General features: G+C 44.4%; 1 protein-coding gene and 1 long non-coding RNA gene across 2 annotated transcripts in view; one reads left to right on the top strand and one right to left on the bottom strand.

Annotated features, from left to right (window-relative positions):
- LOC121907520 (titin-like) overlaps positions 1-11,650 on the top strand; it is a 254,288-nt gene extending 242,638 nt beyond the window's left edge. The window contains exons 237-246 of the mRNA XM_042427130.1: positions 12-327; positions 539-844; positions 1,038-1,337; positions 1,672-2,247; positions 2,538-2,843; positions 2,940-3,322; positions 3,456-3,666; positions 3,805-9,669; positions 9,809-10,114; positions 10,306-11,650. Of these exons, the coding sequence (XP_042283064.1) occupies positions 12-327; positions 539-844; positions 1,038-1,337; positions 1,672-2,247; positions 2,538-2,843; positions 2,940-3,322; positions 3,456-3,666; positions 3,805-9,669; positions 9,809-10,114; positions 10,306-10,598 (8,862 nt within the window). The 3' untranslated portion in view covers positions 10,599-11,650. The remainder of the gene's footprint in view (positions 1-11; positions 328-538; positions 845-1,037; positions 1,338-1,671; positions 2,248-2,537; positions 2,844-2,939; positions 3,323-3,455; positions 3,667-3,804; positions 9,670-9,808; positions 10,115-10,305) is intronic.
- On the bottom strand, positions 132-13,084 carry LOC121907523. The gene is made up of 4 exons (XR_006098898.1): positions 12,918-13,084; positions 735-827; positions 566-650; positions 132-221 (listed from the first exon to the last, which is right to left on the bottom strand). It is a non-coding gene; the product is annotated as an uncharacterized LOC121907523 (long non-coding RNA).
- Between the last annotated feature and the right edge of the window lie 6,216 nt (positions 13,085-19,300).

Here is a 19,300-nt window from a genome sequence, read left to right as displayed (position 1 = left end):
CTTCACTCTAGGTGAAGGTGATCGGTCGTCCCGATGCCCCAGAAGGCCCTCTGGAGTTTGATGACATTCAGGCTAGATCAGTCCGGGTCAGCTGGAGACCCCCATCAGATGATGGTGGCGCCGACATCCAGGGATACATCATAGAGAGGCGGGAAGTCCCCAAGGCTGCCTGGTACACAGTGAATGCCCGGGTCACAGAGAATTCCCTGGTGGTGAAGGGCCTGAAGGAGAATGTGCAGTACCATTTCAGGGTCTTTGCTGAGAACCAGTTCGGCATTAGCAGATCTCTTAAGTCTGAAGAGTCTGTCACACCAAAGACACCACTATGTAAGTATTGATGTTGCCCATGATGTTCACAATGTTGCAATGTCCAAATACAACTGATGTTTGTTAACAGACGCATCCTGTACATATCTGCCAGAGTAATTTATTTAGCGGAAACATAGCAATGTTCTTATTAGATTTACAAATTGAACACAATGCACATCCCTAATTCTGTCAATGAGTGTTTCAAAAAAACAATGTACTTGACCTACAGGCCCACCAGAACCTCCCAGCAACCCACCAGAGATCATGGACGTGTCCAAGTCCTCTGTGTCTCTGTCCTGGGCCCGGCCCCGGGATGACGGAGGCTCACGCATCACAGGATACTACGTGGAGAGGAGGGAGATGTCAACAGAAAAGTGGGTCCGCCACAACAAGACCCACATCACCACCACCATGTACAATCTCACCGGCCTCATCCCCGATGCAGAGTACGTGTTCAGAGTCGTGGCTCAGAATGACATTGGACAGAGCGAGCCTGGTCCCGCTTCAGAACCTGTGGTCTGCAAAGATCCATTTGGTGAGTTAATATTACATGACGGCCAGAATAAATTGATAATACTAAGTAGAAAAATAGTCGATGAGGCACCAGAAATTTAAGACAAGATAAAACTAAGCTGAAGTAACTTTGATGGGTTGTAGAACTGAAGATCTGGTTGTATTTTGATCATTTCTCCACAAGTATCAATCTCCTCTCGTCTCTCTCATCCCAGACAAACCTAGCCAACCAGGAGAGATTGACATCATTTCTGTCACCAAAGACTGTATTACCATCCACTGGCTCCGGCCTGAGCAAGATGGCGGCAAGGAGATCCTGGGGTACTGGATTGAGTTCAGGCAGGCTGGAGAAAGTACTTGGAAGAAATGCAACAAGGAGCGCTCCAAGGATCGTCAGTTCACCATGGGTGGCCTCATGGAAGCCACAGAGTATGAGTTCAGAATCTTTGCTGAGAATGAAACAGGACTCAGCAGACCTCGCCGCACGCCCATGGGCATCAAGACCAAACTGAGTGGTGAGCTGTTGCAGAGTGACCTGGTCACACTAACAATGATGTTTTGCAGCAAATTTAATTCAGCTGAATCAAAGTGTGTTCAGTGAATTTGCTCATAGCAGTAAAATAACTCCCTGCCAATTTGACTGTGACCTGGATTGTAACAAACTAAACACTATACCAAATGTTAATTTTATTTAGTGAGTAAGTGTTTTTCTTTTGGTTTTGCATATTAGTATACTTCAGTGTACTTGAAGGAGCAGTATCAACCTGTAAAAAATCAATGTCATAGACAGCACCCCAAAAATGTGATTTAAGCTGTGAATTAAATCAAACTTTGCTGATGTTTCTGCAGTTGGTGAGGCCCCAGCTTTGAAGGAAGAGATTCAGGACGTAACCACCAAGCTTGGCGAGTCCGGCACTCTGACGTGCGGCATCATCGGCAGACCTCTGCCAGAGATCAAGTGGTACCGCTATGGCAAGGAGCTGATCCAGAGCCGCAAGTACAAGATGAGCTCAGATGGCCGCAACCACTCCCTCAGCATCCTGACAGACGAGCAGGAAGATGAGGGCCTGTATACCTGTAGGGCCATCAATGAGGCTGGAGAGATTGAGACCAGTGGCAAACTGCGCCTACAGGCAGCACCCCAGTTCCACCCTGGCTTCCCACTGAAGGAGAAGTACTTTGCCGGTGCTGGCACCAGCCTCCGCCTTCATGTCGTCTACATTGGCCGCCCCATCCCTCAGATCATGTGGTTCTATGGCAAGAAGCCTTTGAACGCATCTGAGAATGTGGTAATTGAAAACACAGAAAGCTACACTCATCTGGTGGTGAGGAATGTCCAAAGGCAGACCAACGCTGGCCGCTACAAGGTGCAGCTGAGCAACACATTTGGAACTGTCGACACTGTGTTGCGGGTTGAAATCCAAGGTAATGTCATACTACTGAGAGGAAATAGTACAAAACTCAAGAAAGTTAAAATGTCAAATGTATTTCTTAAGTGATGACAGCCATACTTTAAAATTGAAATGAAAATAAACACTTCAGTTTGCAGTTTGCAATGTAGATGTCGTAAAGATATGTAAAGATGCAATGTTAATTTCCAAATGCTCTTTCAATGAATAGTAATACACATACATTTTCATCTGTTAGTTTAGAAACAACAGATATTTCTTCCTGGATCCTAGAATTTTATGTATTCCTTTTTTTGGTTTATCCAGATAAGCCATGCATCCCTGAGGGCCCTGTGGTTGTTGATGCCCTGCTGAAGAGCTCAGTTGTCATCAGCTGGAAGGCTCCCAAGGACGACGGCGGCTCCATGGTCACCAACTACATTGTGGAGAAACGTATGGCCAAAGAGGGTGAGGTGTGGCACCTGGTGTCCTCCTCTGTCTCTGGAAACACCTGCCGCGTCCCCAACCTGATCGAGAGCGCTGGCTACTACTTCAGAGTCTCTGCTCAGAACCAGTACGGAGTCAGTGAGCCTCTGGAGATCCCCTCCGTGGTCATCATCAAGAGTCCATTCGGTAGGTCCACTCAGATTTAGTTTGTCACTTTTGGCTTACATAACTACATTGCAAACAAGGAGACCATTACAATAACATTCTCTGTCTGTTTCTCAGAAAAACCTGGCATCCCACAGCAGCCCCTCATTGCCAGCTCTACCAAAGACTCCTGCCTTGTCTGCTGGAAGCCTCCAAGCAATGATGGTGGAGCTAAAATCACCAACTACTACTTGGAAAAACGTGAGAAGAAGCAGAACAAGTGGATGTCAGTGACCTCTAAGAAGATTGCGGAGACCAAATACGAGGTCACAGGCTTGATTGAGGGCTTCGAGTATGAGTTCCGCGTCAAGTGTGAGAACATGGGTGGTGAGAGCGACTGGAGTGAGATCTCTGAGCCTATCATCCCTAAGTCCGACCAGTTGCCTCGTGCGCCTGTGTTCAGGGAGGAGATCAGGGACATGACTGTCAAATACCATGCTAATGCCACCTTCGTCACTAAGGTATTTTATCTACACTTCGGTGTTTTCCTCCAAAAATATACCTGTGTTTATGCACAAGTCTTTGTTTTTCAGGGAATCATTGTTTCGGTTACAAATCTAAATGATTTAATTCGGTTATTTTTCCCATGTCAAGGTGGTGGGATATCCCAGGCCTGTGGTGAAATGGTACCGCAGTGGAAAGGAGATCTTGGCAGATGGAACCAAGATCAAAGCCCAGGAGTTCAAGGGAGGCTACTACCAACTGATCATCACTGCTGCTGATGAGAGCGATGCCGCAGTCTACCAATTCAGAGCGACCAACTCTGAAGGATCTATCTCCTCAACTGCCAACCTTGAAGTGGAAGGTAAACTTTGGCATTGCAAAAGACTTATCCTCATGTTTCCTAGAATCCATTGAATGATACCTTCTGTTGGTGTAGTCCTTGAATAGGAATATTAATCAATATTGAGCTAATGTTTTTATGTCATTTTTTAAATTCCAGTTCCTGCTAAGATTCACTTGCCCAAGGAGCTCCAGGGAATGGGAGCAGTCCACGCTGTCCGTGGTGATCACGTCACCATCAAGATCCCCATCACTGGCAAGCCTGAACCAACAGTCACCTGGCAGAAGGGTCAGGAGATCCTCTCCAACTCTCCTCATCACCAGGTCATCACCACCCGGTCTTTCACCTCCTTGGTATTCCAGAGGGGAGTGCAGAGTAAAGATACTGGCTACTACATTATCACTGCCAAGAACAGGTTCGGAATGGACAAACAAACCATTGAGGTGGACGTGGCTGACATTCCTGAAGCTCCAAAGGGACTCAAGGTCAGTGACATTGCCCGAGACTCCATCACTCTGACCTGGGAGCCCCCTGCCAACGATGGTGGAAGCAACATCATTGGCTACATTGTGGAGAAGTGTCCCACCAGTGCGGACAGGTGGATCCGTGCTGGCCAGACAACTGACTGTAGCTTTACCATCATCAACGTATATGGAAAGACCAAGTACCAGTTCCGAGTCATCGCTGAGAACCAGTTTGGCCTGAGCCCTCCTTCTGAGCCAACTGAGCCCATCACCACAAAGGAGGATAAGTCTGTGATCAGAAACTATGACGAAGAAGTGGATGAAGCTAGAGTGATCACCAAGGAGGAGGCTCTATTCTACAAGGTTAAGGAACTGTCCTCCAAATACACTATCTCTGAGGAGCTTGCTCGGTGCCAGTTTGGAGTAGTCCACCGCTGTGTGGAGATTGCCACCAAGAAGACCTTCATGGCCAAATTTATCAAGGTCAAAGGAACTGACCGTGAGTTGGTTCTCAGGGAAATTGAGGCTCTCAACGTAGCAAGGCACAAGAATATCATCTACCTGCATGAATACTTTGAAAGTATGGAGGAGATTATCCTGATCTTTGAGTTCATCTCTGGAGTAGACATCTTTGAGCGCCTGGGCACTAGCAACTTTGAGCTCACAGAGCAGGAGATTGTACGCTACCTAAGACAAGTGTGCTCTTCCCTCAAGTTCTTGCATAGCCACAACTTTGGCCACTTTGATATCCGCCCTGACAACATTGTCTACACCACACGGAGAAGCACCATCATAAAGATTATTGAGATGGGCCAGGCCAGGCTGCTGGTGCCAGGAGAAAACATCAGACTGATGTTCTCAGCTCCGGAGTACTGTGCCCCTGAGATTCACCGCCATGACTTGGTCACAACAGCCACTGATATGTGGTCTGTTGGTGTGATGGCCTATGTCCTGCTCAGTGGCCTCAATCCATTTTCTGCAGAGTCCACTACAAAGATGATTGAGAACATCTCCAACTGTGAGTACGTCTTTGACAGTGAAGCATTTAATGACATAAGCCTGGAGGCTATGGACTTTGTGGACAGACTTCTAATCAAGGACAGGAGGCTCCGCATGACAGCCCATGAGGCTCTGGAACACCCATGGCTCAAGATGAAGATGGAGCATATCAGCAACAAGATCATTAGGACACTGAGACACAGGAGATACTACCAGACTCTGGTAAAGAGGACAGAAACTATTGTATCAGCGGCTCGTGTGGCCTATGGCGGCGCCTTCAAGAACCACAGAGGATTGGCCGTGGGTAAAGTGAAGATTGGAACTGAGTACCATGGCCTGCGTGCTGGTCCAGTCATGCATAGCTCAGGCGAGGAAGGTGGCCATGTCAGATTCACTTGTAGCATCACCAACTATGACAAGAGTACACAGGTGTCATGGTACTTTGGTAACCGTCAGCTACACCCAAGCCCCAAGTATGAGATTACTTACAGCAATGGTTTTGCCAGCATCTATGTGAAGGACATTGAAGATTGTGATAATGGTGTGTACAGATGCAAGGTTGTGAGTGATGATGGAGAGGACAGTGCTTATGGAGAGCTCTTTGTTGAGACTGTGAGGAGCATCAGGGAGTACTACATCAGCCGTTCCATCAAGAAACTGAGGAGAAAGGTTGACAGGACTAAAATCCTTCAGAGGCCACCAGAGTTCACTTTGCCGCTGTACAATCGTGCTGCCTACATTGGCGAAGATGTGCGCTTCGGTGTCACTATTACTGTACACCCTGAGCCTCATGTAACATGGCTGAAGAATGGAGAGAGAATCAAGCCAGGTGATGATGACAGCAAGTACACATTCACCAGTGACAAGGGTCTGTACCAACTTATGATTCACAACTTAGACATGAGTGATGATGCCGAATACACCGTCATGGCCCACAACAAGTTTGGAGAAGACAGCTGCAAGGCCCGTCTCACGGTGACACCTCATCCTGTAATGGAAGAAACTATGAGGCCCATGTTCAAACGTCTGCTGGCTAATGTTGAGTGTGTTGAGGGACACAGCGTCCGCTTCGAGCTCAGAGTTTCAGGAATCCCGACTCCTACTCTGAAATGGGAGAAGGATGGCCATCCACTTCAGTTTGGTCCCAAGGTTGCAGTCATAGAAGAGGACATTGACTACCATGTCCTGCACATCAGAGAGACTCTGCTTGAGGACTCTGGTGTGTACAAAGTGACTGCAACCAACTCTGCTGGCTCTACAAGCTGCCAGGCTACACTGAAGGTGGGCCGCCTTACTTACACAAGGAGAGAGTACAAGAGTGAGGAGGAGAAATACAGACACATCCAGAAACAAATTGAAAAGACTAACAAGATGGCTCAGCAAATTGTTGCCAGAGAGGATGCCGTACCTCTCAACCCGACGGCCCAAGAGGCATTGAAATTCGCGGCAGAGATGTACAAACCTGCTGTGAGCACCAAGAATGTCGAGGGTGAGTTCGACATCACAGTGGAGAAGTCTGAGACCAAGAAGCTGGAGGAAGAGAGAAGGATCTTCATGCCCTATGAGATCCCAGAGCCTGTGGTTCACGATCCCAGAGATCTGGATGAGGACAAAGCTATTAAACAGTTTGTGCCTCTCTCTGACATGAAGTGGTACAGGAAGCTGAGAGACCAGTATGAGATTCCAGAGAGGATGGAGAGGATTGTGCAGAAGAGACAGAGACGCATACGCCTGTCCAGGTGGGAGCAGTTCTACGTCATGCCCCTCCCTAGAATCACTGACCAGTACAGACCAAGATGGCGTATTCCAAAACTCACTCTGGATGACCTGGAGACTGTCAGGCCCGCCCGCCGCTCACCTTCACCCGAATCTGAGGTCTCCTTCAGATCCAGGAGAAGATCTCTGGGAGATCTGAGTGATGAAGAGCTGCTGATGCCTGTGGATGACCACCTTTCCATGAGGAGAACAGAGGAAGAGAAAATGATGCTGGAGGATGAACTGGAGCTTGGCTTTTCTGCCTCCCCTGCTGGCAGCCCCATCCGCATTGAACGGCGTGCCGCAGAACATGAAGAGAGGAGGCACGAAGTCAGGCATGAGGCTGTTGAGGTTACTGAGACAAAGAAGAAACGTACTATTTCTCAGTTTATGAGGAGGAGAAGGTCACTGTCTCCCACATACATCGAGCTGATGCGTCCAGTGTCAGAGCTGATCCGACCACCACGTGCCAGGCCTCCTGTGGAAGTAGAGGGCATGATTGTGGAGAGGAGGTCCCCCACCCCAGAGAGGACCCGCCCCCGCTCTCCCAGTCCCATTAGGTCAGTTGAGAGGTCATCCCGCTCCTCGTCCAGGTTTGAGCGATCTGCCCGATTTGACATCATGTCCCGTTACGAGGCCAGAAAGGCTGCTCTGAAGACTGAGAGGAAATATCAGGTGGTTAGTCAGACACCTTTCAGCCTGGATCATGCACCTCGTGTGACCGTCAGGATGCACTCGCACCGCATACCAATTGGCCAAGACACCAAATTTACCCTGAACATCCAAGCCAAGCCAGAGGCTGAGGTGAGATGGCTCCACAATGGAAATGCAATCTCTGAAAGCAGTGAGAAATATGTCTTTACCAACATGAGTGGTGTCCTGTCCATCACTATTCTGGAATGCCAGGAAGAGGACAGTGGTACATACCGCTGTGTATGCTCCAACTCCAAGGGAGAGGCTTCTGACTATGCTACCCTGGAGGTGTCAGGTGGTGGATATACTACCTTCTCCTCTCGCCGTAGGGATGAGGACGCTCCCAAAGCATATGTCCCTGAAGTCACTCGCATTGACCACTATCACACTGCCCACTTCAAAGCTGGCTATGCTTCCCAGACCCACTTTGAAGTAGAGGAGAGCAAGTCAAAGCTAACCGAGACACATGAGGTTGTCACACGTGAAAGATATGCCGCCTCCTCAGAGAGGTACTCCTCCGCTGAGAGGTATGAATCATCTGTCAAGTATGCCTCAGCTGAATACCTGTCATCTGGTTCCTCCTACTCTTCCGACAAGTTTGCTCTGACTGGCAAGCACACCACATCTGGAGCTAAACTGGCATTGTCTTCTGCTGCTGTTACTGAGGAGGTTTCTGTCCACAAAGTGAAGCCTTCTCTTGCTGCCAGAATCCTCACCAAACCCCAGTCTTTGACCGTTGCAGAGGGAGAGACAGCCAGATTCTCCTGTGATATTGATGGGGAGCCTGCGCCCACTGTAACATGGATGCACGAGAGCAGAACCATTGTAACCTCTCACCGTATCCAAGTCACAACCACTCAGTACAAGTCGAGCCTGGAGATCTCTGTGACAGCCTCTGATGAGGGCAATTACATGGTGGTGGTAGAGAACTCATCAGGCAGACAGGAGGCCCACTTCACTTTGACCATCCACAGACCAGCTCCCAAAGAGGAGGTCAAGGCCATCACGTCCCCTGAGCCATCTGTAAAATCACCCACTCCCAGTGTAAAGTCACCAGAACCTTCAGTGACATCACCGGCTCCCTCTGTGACCTCCCCAGTCCCCAGTGCAAAGTCACCAGAACCCAGCATCAAGTCCCCTGAGCCTTCAATTAAATCACCAACTCCAAGTGTGAAGTCCCCTGAACCAAGTGTAACTTCTCCTGCTCCAAGTATAAAGTCACCAACGCCGAGTGTGAAGTCACCCACACCAAGTGTGAAGTCACCCACACCAAGTGTGAAGTCTCCCACACCAGGTGTGAAGTCTCCTGAACCAGAGGGAATCAAATCCCCCAGGAGCGTCAAGTCTCCTGAGCCATCTGCACCCTCTCCAGCACTGAGCATAAAATCACCAACTCCTAGAATCAAATCTCCTGAACCTGAGGGAGTCAAGTCACCCAGGGGTATAAAATCCCCTGAACCCAGACTCAAGTCACCACCACCAATCAAGTCCCCAGAGAGGGTGAGATCACCTGAACCTGAGGGAGTAAAATCACCGCGGGGTGTCAAATCTCCAGAACCTGCAGGAATCAAAACACCAAGAGGTTTGAAGTCCCCAGAACCTGCTGGTATCAAAACACCAAAAGGCATCAAGTCTCCAGAACCATCTGGCATCAAGTCACCAAGGGGTTTGAAATCCCCTGAGCCTGAGGGAATCAAATCACCTCCTAGGATGAAGTCCCCTCCTCCCATCATGTCCCCCAAGAGGGTTGTGTCTCCACCCACTGTCAAATCCCCAATCCCAAAACCTCCCAAGATTCTGAGTCAGCTAACAGCTGAAGCTTACGAAGGCTCGGTGAGGATGTCCTGTATCTGTGAGAGCAGTGTCAAGGAGGTGGTGTGGTATGTCAATGGGAGGAGGCTTTCACAGAGCAGCCGCTTTGAGATGCATTACTCTGAGGGCTCCTGCAGCCTCGTAATCCATGACCTGACAGACAGTGACCAGGGAGAGTATACCTGTGAGATGACATCAGAGGGAGGAGTCTCAAAATCCTCCTTCTCATTCACTGGACAAGTGTTCCAGTCCATACGCATGAAGATCACCGCCTACCGTGAGCAGCAACTGGCGCTTAAAGGTGAGAAACTGCCTTAAGTATTCCTTCCAAGCTGGTTTACTGCAATGACATTAATTTTATTATATTTATATAAAGAATTCTGATATCCTTACTTAAAAGTCACTTTGAACATTTACATATCCTCTGTTTCCATCTCTAGCCTCAACAGGATCGATGATGATGAGTCACAAGGAGTCGTCATCATCCATGAGCTCATCCATGATGATGAAGAAAGAAATGCACACGATGGAAGAATCGTCCTCCTTCTCCTCCGCCTCCGCCCATCAGGCAATGATGTCATCCATGATGGAGTCCAGCTCCTTCAGCAGCATGGCAGCTGAGATGAAGTGTGAGACCATGTCCATGTCCAGCATGTCGTCCATGGCTTCTGAGTCGTATGCTATGAGCTCCAGCAGCCTCACGGAGATGGCTTCCCACATGGAAGGATCCTCCTTCAGAGCGATTGGTAAGACAGATTTGTTTTATAGTGGCCAAGAGAATATTCCTCATCTCTATAAAATCTTCTTTTTTACCTTAATTTAAAGTTTACAGATTAAAAAGAAAATTTCCCTTCCACTCTTTCTATTATTGTGTAGTGAATGAACACATTTTTGGGTGCACTGATGTACATGTACTGTGCCTCTTTCCAACTTCCAGGTTCTGCTCCCAGGATTGAGGCCTTGCCGGAGGACATCAGCATCGAGCCAGGCAAAGTCCTGACAGTGGCCTGTGCCTTCTCTGGCGACGCCAAACACATTGAGTGGTCCCGCGGCGGCAAAACCATCGAGGTGACTGCTGGCGGCCGCTTCCACATTGAGACCACAGAGGACCTAACCACCCTCATCATCACCGGGGTGAAGGTGGAAGATGCTGGAACCTACACTCTCAAACTGTCCAACGAGCTTGGATCCGACACAGCAACTGTTCACATTAGCATTCGATCAGTGTAAAAACAAAAATCTTATCTTCCAATCTTCCCCTTTTCCCTACTTCCATGCCTTTTCATTTATTAATTGAGCAAAATAATCTACTTGATAAAGATCTGGATTTCTGTTCTTGTAAATATGAACTATTTTTGTACCAATCTTGACATTAATTTATGCCAAACTAGACTAAAGTCTAAAGTTGTTATAAAATGTGCCATATTGGATAACTATGACTTAGGATTTTTGATCCATTTTTCTGTGACATGTACATAATGTATATAGCCGAATTTAACGGTTATGGGAAATGTATGCATTGTTATTTATGACAATATTAACTGAAACAAAATGAAACTAAATGTGGTTTAACAGGAGAAAGTTTCGCTTGGAACGAATACCCTGTCAAACCGAGAAACTAAACTCTGTGCCTCAACAATAAGTTGAAGTCTTAAGATTGCCTCAACAGGTAGAGAGGCTCCCTGTTGACGTTAAGTCAATCAGACAAAACTATGAATGCACTGCTGGAGAGAGAGAGTGGTGCTGTTGCATTGTAATAAGAGCGTGAGATCCTGAGTGCTGTTTGCATTTACCCTCATGTAAGCAGGACGACTGGACCTCGCTCTCTGACTGATTATGTCATACCGCCATTTCAATGACATGCTCACAGTGCGAGCGGCCTGCACTTCCTGAGCACAAGTGTTTCTTTTTTGTTTTGTGCTCTGCTTCTGGCAAACGACCACTTGCTCGGGCTCTTTTCAATAGTACCATCAACCTGGCCAATCACGAGTCCTTCCTGTGCTTGTTTGCAGAGGCAGAGCTGTCTCTTGGAGGTCTGCAGTGTGTTTGTGTGTTAGTTTTTAGAAGTACACCTGTCAGTCAAGCTGGGCACCGCCAAGCAGATGTACCGCAGCCGGAAAGACAACCACCGCTGCATTTGACAAGGATGGAACGAGGCGTGGTCTCGCGTGTCGCCCCGCACTTTGATTTGATTGAAGTTAGAGTTGTAGCGTTGATTATTTTTGCAGCCTCCTTGAGTTTTTCTCCATTATTGATTTAATAAAGCATGATTATCAGCACTACAGGATGTCTCTGTTGTGATTATTTGTAATAACATTATATATATTATATATATCTTCATTGAAGCTATATAATGTCAAACACTGAATGAAATACACAGCAGTTTTGTACCGCTGCACTATTCCATCACATTTAAATATTCAAGCTGCCTTGTGCATCATTTTTATACACATTTACCCCAAAATTAAACCTGACAACCTGGAAATGTTGGGATCTCTTCTAGAATTTAAAATAAAGTTTTGTGAGTTGGATCAATATTTGGATACAATAAGAGGAGTTTATAGAGACTGAGACACTGGTGGGTTGAACAGTATTTCCACAAAGCAAACAGAACACATCTGTAAATGTGGTGAATAAACATGCTGAGAGATCATTATGAACCGAAAGAGACTGCAAGATTTAAGAGAGATTTGTGATTGGATGTCACAATGTGGATTGCAAATCCTTCGGCATTGACATCTAAGACAGACATGGGGTCAGAAGAGACAGCACTCAGTATGAGGAGAGAACACCACCCTGGGCTGCAAGTGTTTACTCTGAACATCTGTGGAATAAGAAGTAAGATCAAGACCCCGGACTTTATTGAAAAATGTAAAAAATATGTACTGTGTTTCAGTGAGATTAAACAGAGGATATAAATACCCTGGAGATACTGGAAAAATGCAAGGCAATGGGTTTCAGAATGTTTGTTAGTAACCAACATAAGTTTAGAAACTGGCCGTGAGGTGGAGTGATAATTGCTGTTAAATTGCAAATTGGTAAATAAATAATATAGTGTAATAATAAAATAAATAGACACCTACTTAAATATGATAAAGATCTTGTGCTGTTTACTACAAAACCAAATAGTCTAATGTAGATGAACCAATAGATTATTTTTGATGCTGGTACTGAAAACCACTGTTTTCTAATTTATGGTGATATGAACGCCCACACTCAAGAAAGAGATGATGATAACCTGAACTGAGATGAAACAAAAAAATGTGTGTACTGTGGGGCAATTACAAATGTTTGACATACATTAAAGAGAAAACAGACTGATTATATGGGGATTTTGGTAATTATGGTGATGGTGATGGAAATAGGGTAATTATACAGTGAACTCCGTGTCGGTTAGGCTAACCCATTGTTGCTAACTTTGGAGCTAACCCCCTTCACTTTTCCAGCACTTGGGGAAACAACAGACTTGACTTTTTTAGCATTTATTAACTGTCACGCACTGTAGTCTGTACTGTATATTTACTGCCAGACTGACAACTTACTACTAACCTTTCCCTCTGCTCCGCTAGTATCCACCATCACTTTCCTGCCGCTCACTCTTTCCCGCTCGCTACGCAAACGTACTACGCAATGCCGCATTCCTTCACGGAGCTACGCTACCAATAGTTTCCCAGGCAACGACGCAGAGGTTGACTCACAGCGCTGCACAGAGACTCCCAAACGCTATTGATTTCCCAATGAATGGATATTTGGCGTTATTTTTGACATTTTAAAATATTTTTTTGGTCTGGCGGGAGTTCTTGTTGGAGAAACACTGATTCAGTAAACGTTCAGTAAACGTTGAGTACAGTTAGACCCAGCAGTCTCCATCAGGTTGGGCGAGTTCAAAGTTGTGAAAACAACGGGGGTGTTTTGAATACAGTTTTCACAGGTAGTTTGTTAGTCTGTCCCTCCCGCCGCAGGAAATAATGGATTAATCCTGGAAAGCTGTTGATGTCGCACTCTTCTCTTTATGAAAGTAACACGGAGATTATTCGACCAATGGGAATTTGTTCAGACGAGAGCATATCCATCAACTAATCGACTAATCGACCAGCAGACTACAGCCCTAATAGGGTCGCTGTTTCTTTTACGCAAAGTAAGACATTTCTTTGTACATGAGTTTGACTCTTTGTTTTCTGATAAGCAATGTATTGTTAAAATGCTTTTGGATGTAAATCCTGGAACTGATGATTATTGGGCAGCTAAACTAAGGGTCACAAACACTGAAAAACGGGATAAAGAAAAAACAGATGAGTTTATAGGAAACATACAGTTTGACAAGGTGGATAAATTGTTGTGTGACCTAGACAACATGTCAGCAGATGAAATAACAGAGGAGGTTTGAAGCATTATGATTAATAGTTTGAATATTACATTATATTACACAAAAAAAGCCGTGTGGTTTAATAATGAATGCAGACATAAAAGACAAGTTTCACTGAACAAGAAATTAAGCAGGTTATTTTAAGACTAAAACCTGAAAAAGCAGCAGAAACAGACAGAGTCCTGAACAAGTATTAAAAGAAGTTATTTAACAGGACTCTGGTGTTATCTCTGAAGTTCTGTGAGGATAATTCTATCCTGACGGACACTCAGACAGGATTTAAGAGGAATTACTCCACCATTGATCATATCTTTTTTTTTTTTTTTTTTTTTTTTTTTTTTTTTTTTTTTTTTTTATAGAAACACACTTTTGATTTGTATTGTTTTAAAAAGAAAAGTCTGTTTTGTTCTTTCATTGGTTATAGTTAGACATTTGATACAGTTTGGGGAGATGCACTCTGGTACAAACTGTTAAAAGCAGGTATTAATGGTAAATTCCTGGATGAAGTACAAATATGTACAAAAACATCAAGCTCATAACACTTATGTACTTTTACTGTAGGAGGATTTTTCATGTAGGACTTTTACTTGTAATGGAGTATTTAATATACTTTTACTGCAGTAAAGGATCTGAGTACTTCTTCCACCAATGTAAACATGTAAAAACAGTGCATTGTTTTGCTTCTGCCAATAAATAAAATGAAACTGAATAAATGTACTTAGTTACTAAACACCTCTGGAAAAGGCTCAGGGGGGAGGGGGGAGGAGGCGGGGGGCGGACAGAGTCAGTCGGTCTGGCCCTCCTCCTCCTCCTCCTCCTCCTCCTCCTCCTCCTCCTCCTCCTGCAGCAGCTCGGTGATTTCAGACAGGAGCAGCTGACCGAGCCGTGAAAAACAGCGCAGCCTGCAGAGGAGCTCCCACTGAGGAGAGTGAGGAGGAGGAGGAAGAGGAAACCAGCAGGAGGAGGAGAGTCCTGATGAATGTGCTGATTATTCAGATGAAGAAAACACACTGAAGTAGGAAACCTCCTCAGTCTCTCTGTGCAGCTGCTTTCCTGAAGTTTGGGAGTCAGAACTGTAAGTTGTCTTTTCCTCCACTACATTTATTTACCTGACAGATGCTGTTTATCTTCACCACGACACGACTTTACTGTTTATTATTTTCACACATGTGTCCGGTGCAAACCGAGACGTTTCTACGAGGTTGTAAAACTTCTGAAAGTTTTCTTTTTTTTAAACAAACGGACCCAAATGCTCAGGTGGGCGGAGTCACTACTAAACCGGGCTGCACGCGGCTCAAGAACACAAACAAAACAAACGCACCTCACAGCATCTGTTTCCATAGATTATAATTAATAATATGAATCCATGATAGCGGTGGAAGAAGTACTCAGATATTTACTGCAGTAAAAGTACCAATGCAGCAGTGTAAAAATACTCCATTACAAGTAAAAGTCTACCACAGTAAAAGTACATAAGTATTATGAGCTTGATGTAGTTAAAGTATTGCAGTAAAAGTACATAAGTATTATGAGCTTGATGTAGTTAAAGTATTGCAGTAAAAGTACATAAGTATTATGAGCTTGATGTAGTTAAAGTATTGCAGTAAAAGTAGTGGTTTGGTCCCTCTGACTGATATATTATTATATATGACATCATTAGATTATTAATAGTGAAGCATCAGTGTTAGAGCAGCATGTTACTGTTGTAGCTGCTGGAGGTGGAGCTAGTTTACACTACTTTATATACAGTTAGCTAGTTTAGTCCAGTGGTTCCCAACCTAGGGGTCGGGCCCCTCCAAAGGGTCAGCAGGTAAATCTGAGGGGTGGTGAGATGATTAATGGGAGAGGAAAGAAGAAAAAACAAAGTTCTGATACACAAATCTGTTTTCAGTTTTTGGACTTTTTCTCTAATCTTTGATTTTTGCTGAAATATTGGATCATTTGAACATTTATTGAAATGAAAGCATGTGAGAAGTTTAGAGGGAAAAATCACTATTTGGTGGAGCTGTTAACAACTCATAGACATGTGAAATGTGACCCCGTCTACACACTGCTTTTTGTAAGACGTCAAAAGACAAAAAGGTTGGAAACCACTGGTTTCATCTTTAACAATGTGTTGTATTTTAAAAGCTTGTTATATTATCCATTGTGTCAAATCTTCATCTGAAAAGTAACTAAAGCTGTCAAATAAATGTAGTGGAGTAGAAAGTACAATATTTCCCTCTGAAATGTAGAAAGTAGCATCACATGGAAATACTCAAGTAAAGTACAAGTACCTCAAAACTGTACTTAAATACAGTACTTGAGCGAATGTACTTAGTTACTTTCCACCACTATCAATAACCCATACTACTTTCTTTATTTTCAAAGAGTGTAAGTCTGTCTTTGTTGGCTGGACTGTCCACATACCAGCCCTTAACCGCGGTCGTCCGTGTCTGAGTGAGTGATGAAGTTACACCACTGGTCGGCCAACCGTGTTAAGTTTCCTCATTGGCCGTTGCTCTTTCAAAATGAGTCAGTGTGAGATGATGGAAGTGGAGGACAGCAGTGATGCAGAGCGACTGTGTTTCTGCTCTGCTGTTAAATGCAGTGAAGTCGGTTAAACTCCTGTTTAAACAGTTGCATCTCTGCGTCTCCTCCTCTACGGCTGGCAGCGCTGTCGGCAGCCGGCAGGAGAGACGCTCCGCGGTGTGTTTGGATTTTGTAACTGAACTGATACCAGGACGTTTTCACATCACACACGATGAAAAACAGCATTAAAACACAAGTCTTACAGGTAAAACATGCGATTCATGTAGACGTGATATATCAGTTTACTGTGGGGCGGCTGCTTTGAAGGTGCACTTGATTTGACTGTAACAGCAGTAACCGGGCGGAGATAAGCCTCCTGAATTTGCACCCAAAATGCTGTTAAAACTTTTATTTACAATTTCCACCACAGCCTCCCAAGATCATCGACCAGGAAAGAGGCAGAAAAAAGGTGCATAGAGGTATGAAGGAGTTAACATAACATCACTGATAAAACACTCAACGCAGAGTGAAAACGAGAGACATCCACAGAGTGAAGCAGATGAAGAGCAGGGAGAGTTAATAATAATTAGAAATAAAATAAGTTCTCCTTCAAATCAAACATCTCAAGATATGAGTGGACAGTTTTGTTCTTGCAACTGCATTTATAACCTCAAACGTAGCTTAATCATGTCATGTGATGCTACCCCAGTAAATATTACTGGGACCACTACAGAACATTGCAGATGAACATTTAATATCCACATTATAGACACGACTGCTGACTATCACTGTAACACACCGGCCACAGTTTCACACACTGACCATAAACACTCCAGACATATACGAGGTTTTGACCAAGTCTTGTTGACACTATAAATTTTGACTTGTTCAATATCTCTTTTGCACCTCAGCAGTAAATCCAGGGGGGACTGGGAGGGCAGGCAGGGAGGGAATCAGGAAGGGAGGCCATAAAACGTCTGAGCTGCAAGTGTCAGTAGAAATGTGTATCAGGAATGGAAATAAGATTTTTTTTTAAATAAAACAGGAAGCAGCAGAAAATTATAAGTGATAAAATCAAACAGCAGTACTGACAGACTCACATTCAGCTCGTTAGTTTCTCAGTTTTCCTGAGCAGAATCCCAGAATCCTTCATGTTCAGGTTGAATCTTTTATCGGAAGAGATTCCTTCTCGTCAGTCGACCGTTTCACAAACATCCTTTACAGTTAAACACCGCAGGGCCGAGCTTCTGTTTCCCACATTCATCCAGGGAAGACACAGTAGACGTTTCCTTCTCTTTCAGGCTTCGTCAGTGTGAGTGAAGCTGTGGAGCTCTAACGAGGTCGACTCATTAGTCGCCATGTACAGTTGAGGTTTATCGGTTTCCTGCTGTTTAGTGCTGAAACAACAGCTGGATCAGAATAAAACTGGATGAGAGTCTGAGAGCTCATAAAGCACTAATTAGTGATGTAAATTGAAGAAGTTAGCATGTAGCTACTAGCTTACTACCTACTTGCTTATAGGGGTCCACAATCAATTATTTTTAATTCACTTTGAGTGAATTCTTTACATCAGATAAATACTGATATTGCATGAAACTCTTCTCAACTTATCCTGGAAGATTAAACAACACTGTTGTTTCCTCAAACGTTACCAAACTGAACTGTTAACACATTTCCTGGTTATAAAACTGTGAACTGAGGATTTTCTCTTGAGTAAATGCAAGAAGACTAAAACACGACATGTCTGAGTTGTTTTATGAAACTTTTATGGTATCGTTGTCTGTGTTTTGTGCTGCTTTGTTTGTACTTTCTCGTTGAGTTTTGTGCTTTAATGTATTTATTGGTATTTGTGAGTCTTGTGCGGTTTCACGTGTTTGTTACTGTTGAGTTATTTGTATTTAAGGCCCATCTAGGGACTCGCATTGCAAATTAGTTTAGTCTATAAATGCTGTGGTACGTGGCATTAAGTCATGCTATATACTTGTTCCTAAACAATTAAACATAAAATAAATAAATAAATCTATTTTTTTAGGCAGTGTGTAAAATACAGGGGGTCTCGGGGGGCTGGGAGCCTTTAATTGACAGCGTGGATGTCCTGAAAAATCTCAAAATTAAATTTTTCATCAGTGTGCCTAATTATTTTCCATTTATCAACACAGTAAGGTTTATTTTTATATAACATAATAACAATTTATTGCAGTCAAAGCATCTATGTCATTTGAAAGCTGTTTTTTCCACCTCTGCATATTTAAAATGTCCTTTATTTATCTCAATTTATAAAAAAAAGTCCTTAAACAGTCATTATATCACAGAACAAACAAAGAACACAACCACTTGTTCCTGTATAGCTACGAGGATCTACTGGCACCTGACTGTCACACATTGTTTTTAGATCAACATGCAAAACAGTTGAGCAAGAATAATAAAAGACCTGCAAGACTTCATCACTGTTCATATTTTAAAAAATGAATGCTGTCTCATACAGCAACACATGGACTGTCAGTACCTGCTGTTTCAACTTCACTTTGAGCTCAGACAGAAACTGTCGGCTCATAATTCATCATGTTTGTGTTGACATCAGTCTGATACCTGCAGACAGCTGCTAGCTAGCGTTAGCTCCCCGGCAGGTATCAGTCTGATACCTGCAGACAGCTGCTAGCTAGCGTTAGCTCCCCGGCAGGTATCAGTCTGATACCTGCAGACAGCTGCTAGCTAGCGTTAGCTCCCCGGCAGGTATCAGTCTGATACCTGCAGACAGCTGCTAGCTAGCGTTAGCTCCCCGGCAGGTAAAGACAGACTGAATACAGCAGAATACAAACACTGTTCAGTCCACTTCCACGGCTTCACATCTCGTAGTCAGGGATAACGTCTCTTTAAAAAAAAAAAAAAACTGTTTATGTCCTGGTTGTGACTGAAGGCGGCTAATATAGCAGCTACCATCTACATTACTTTTTCAGTTCAAAATAAGCTTTTTATGCACGTCGTAATAACTAAACTTCCGCGAAGTACAGATTTCACTCAACATGCGGCTCGAACTGAACCACTAACAACAAGC

This window comes from Thunnus maccoyii, chromosome 11 (genome assembly GCF_910596095.1).
Source record: "Thunnus maccoyii chromosome 11, fThuMac1.1, whole genome shotgun sequence".
Classification (NCBI taxonomy): Eukaryota; Metazoa; Chordata; class Actinopteri; order Scombriformes; family Scombridae; genus Thunnus; species Thunnus maccoyii.
This window is presented reverse-complemented; position numbering and strand designations above follow the sequence as displayed.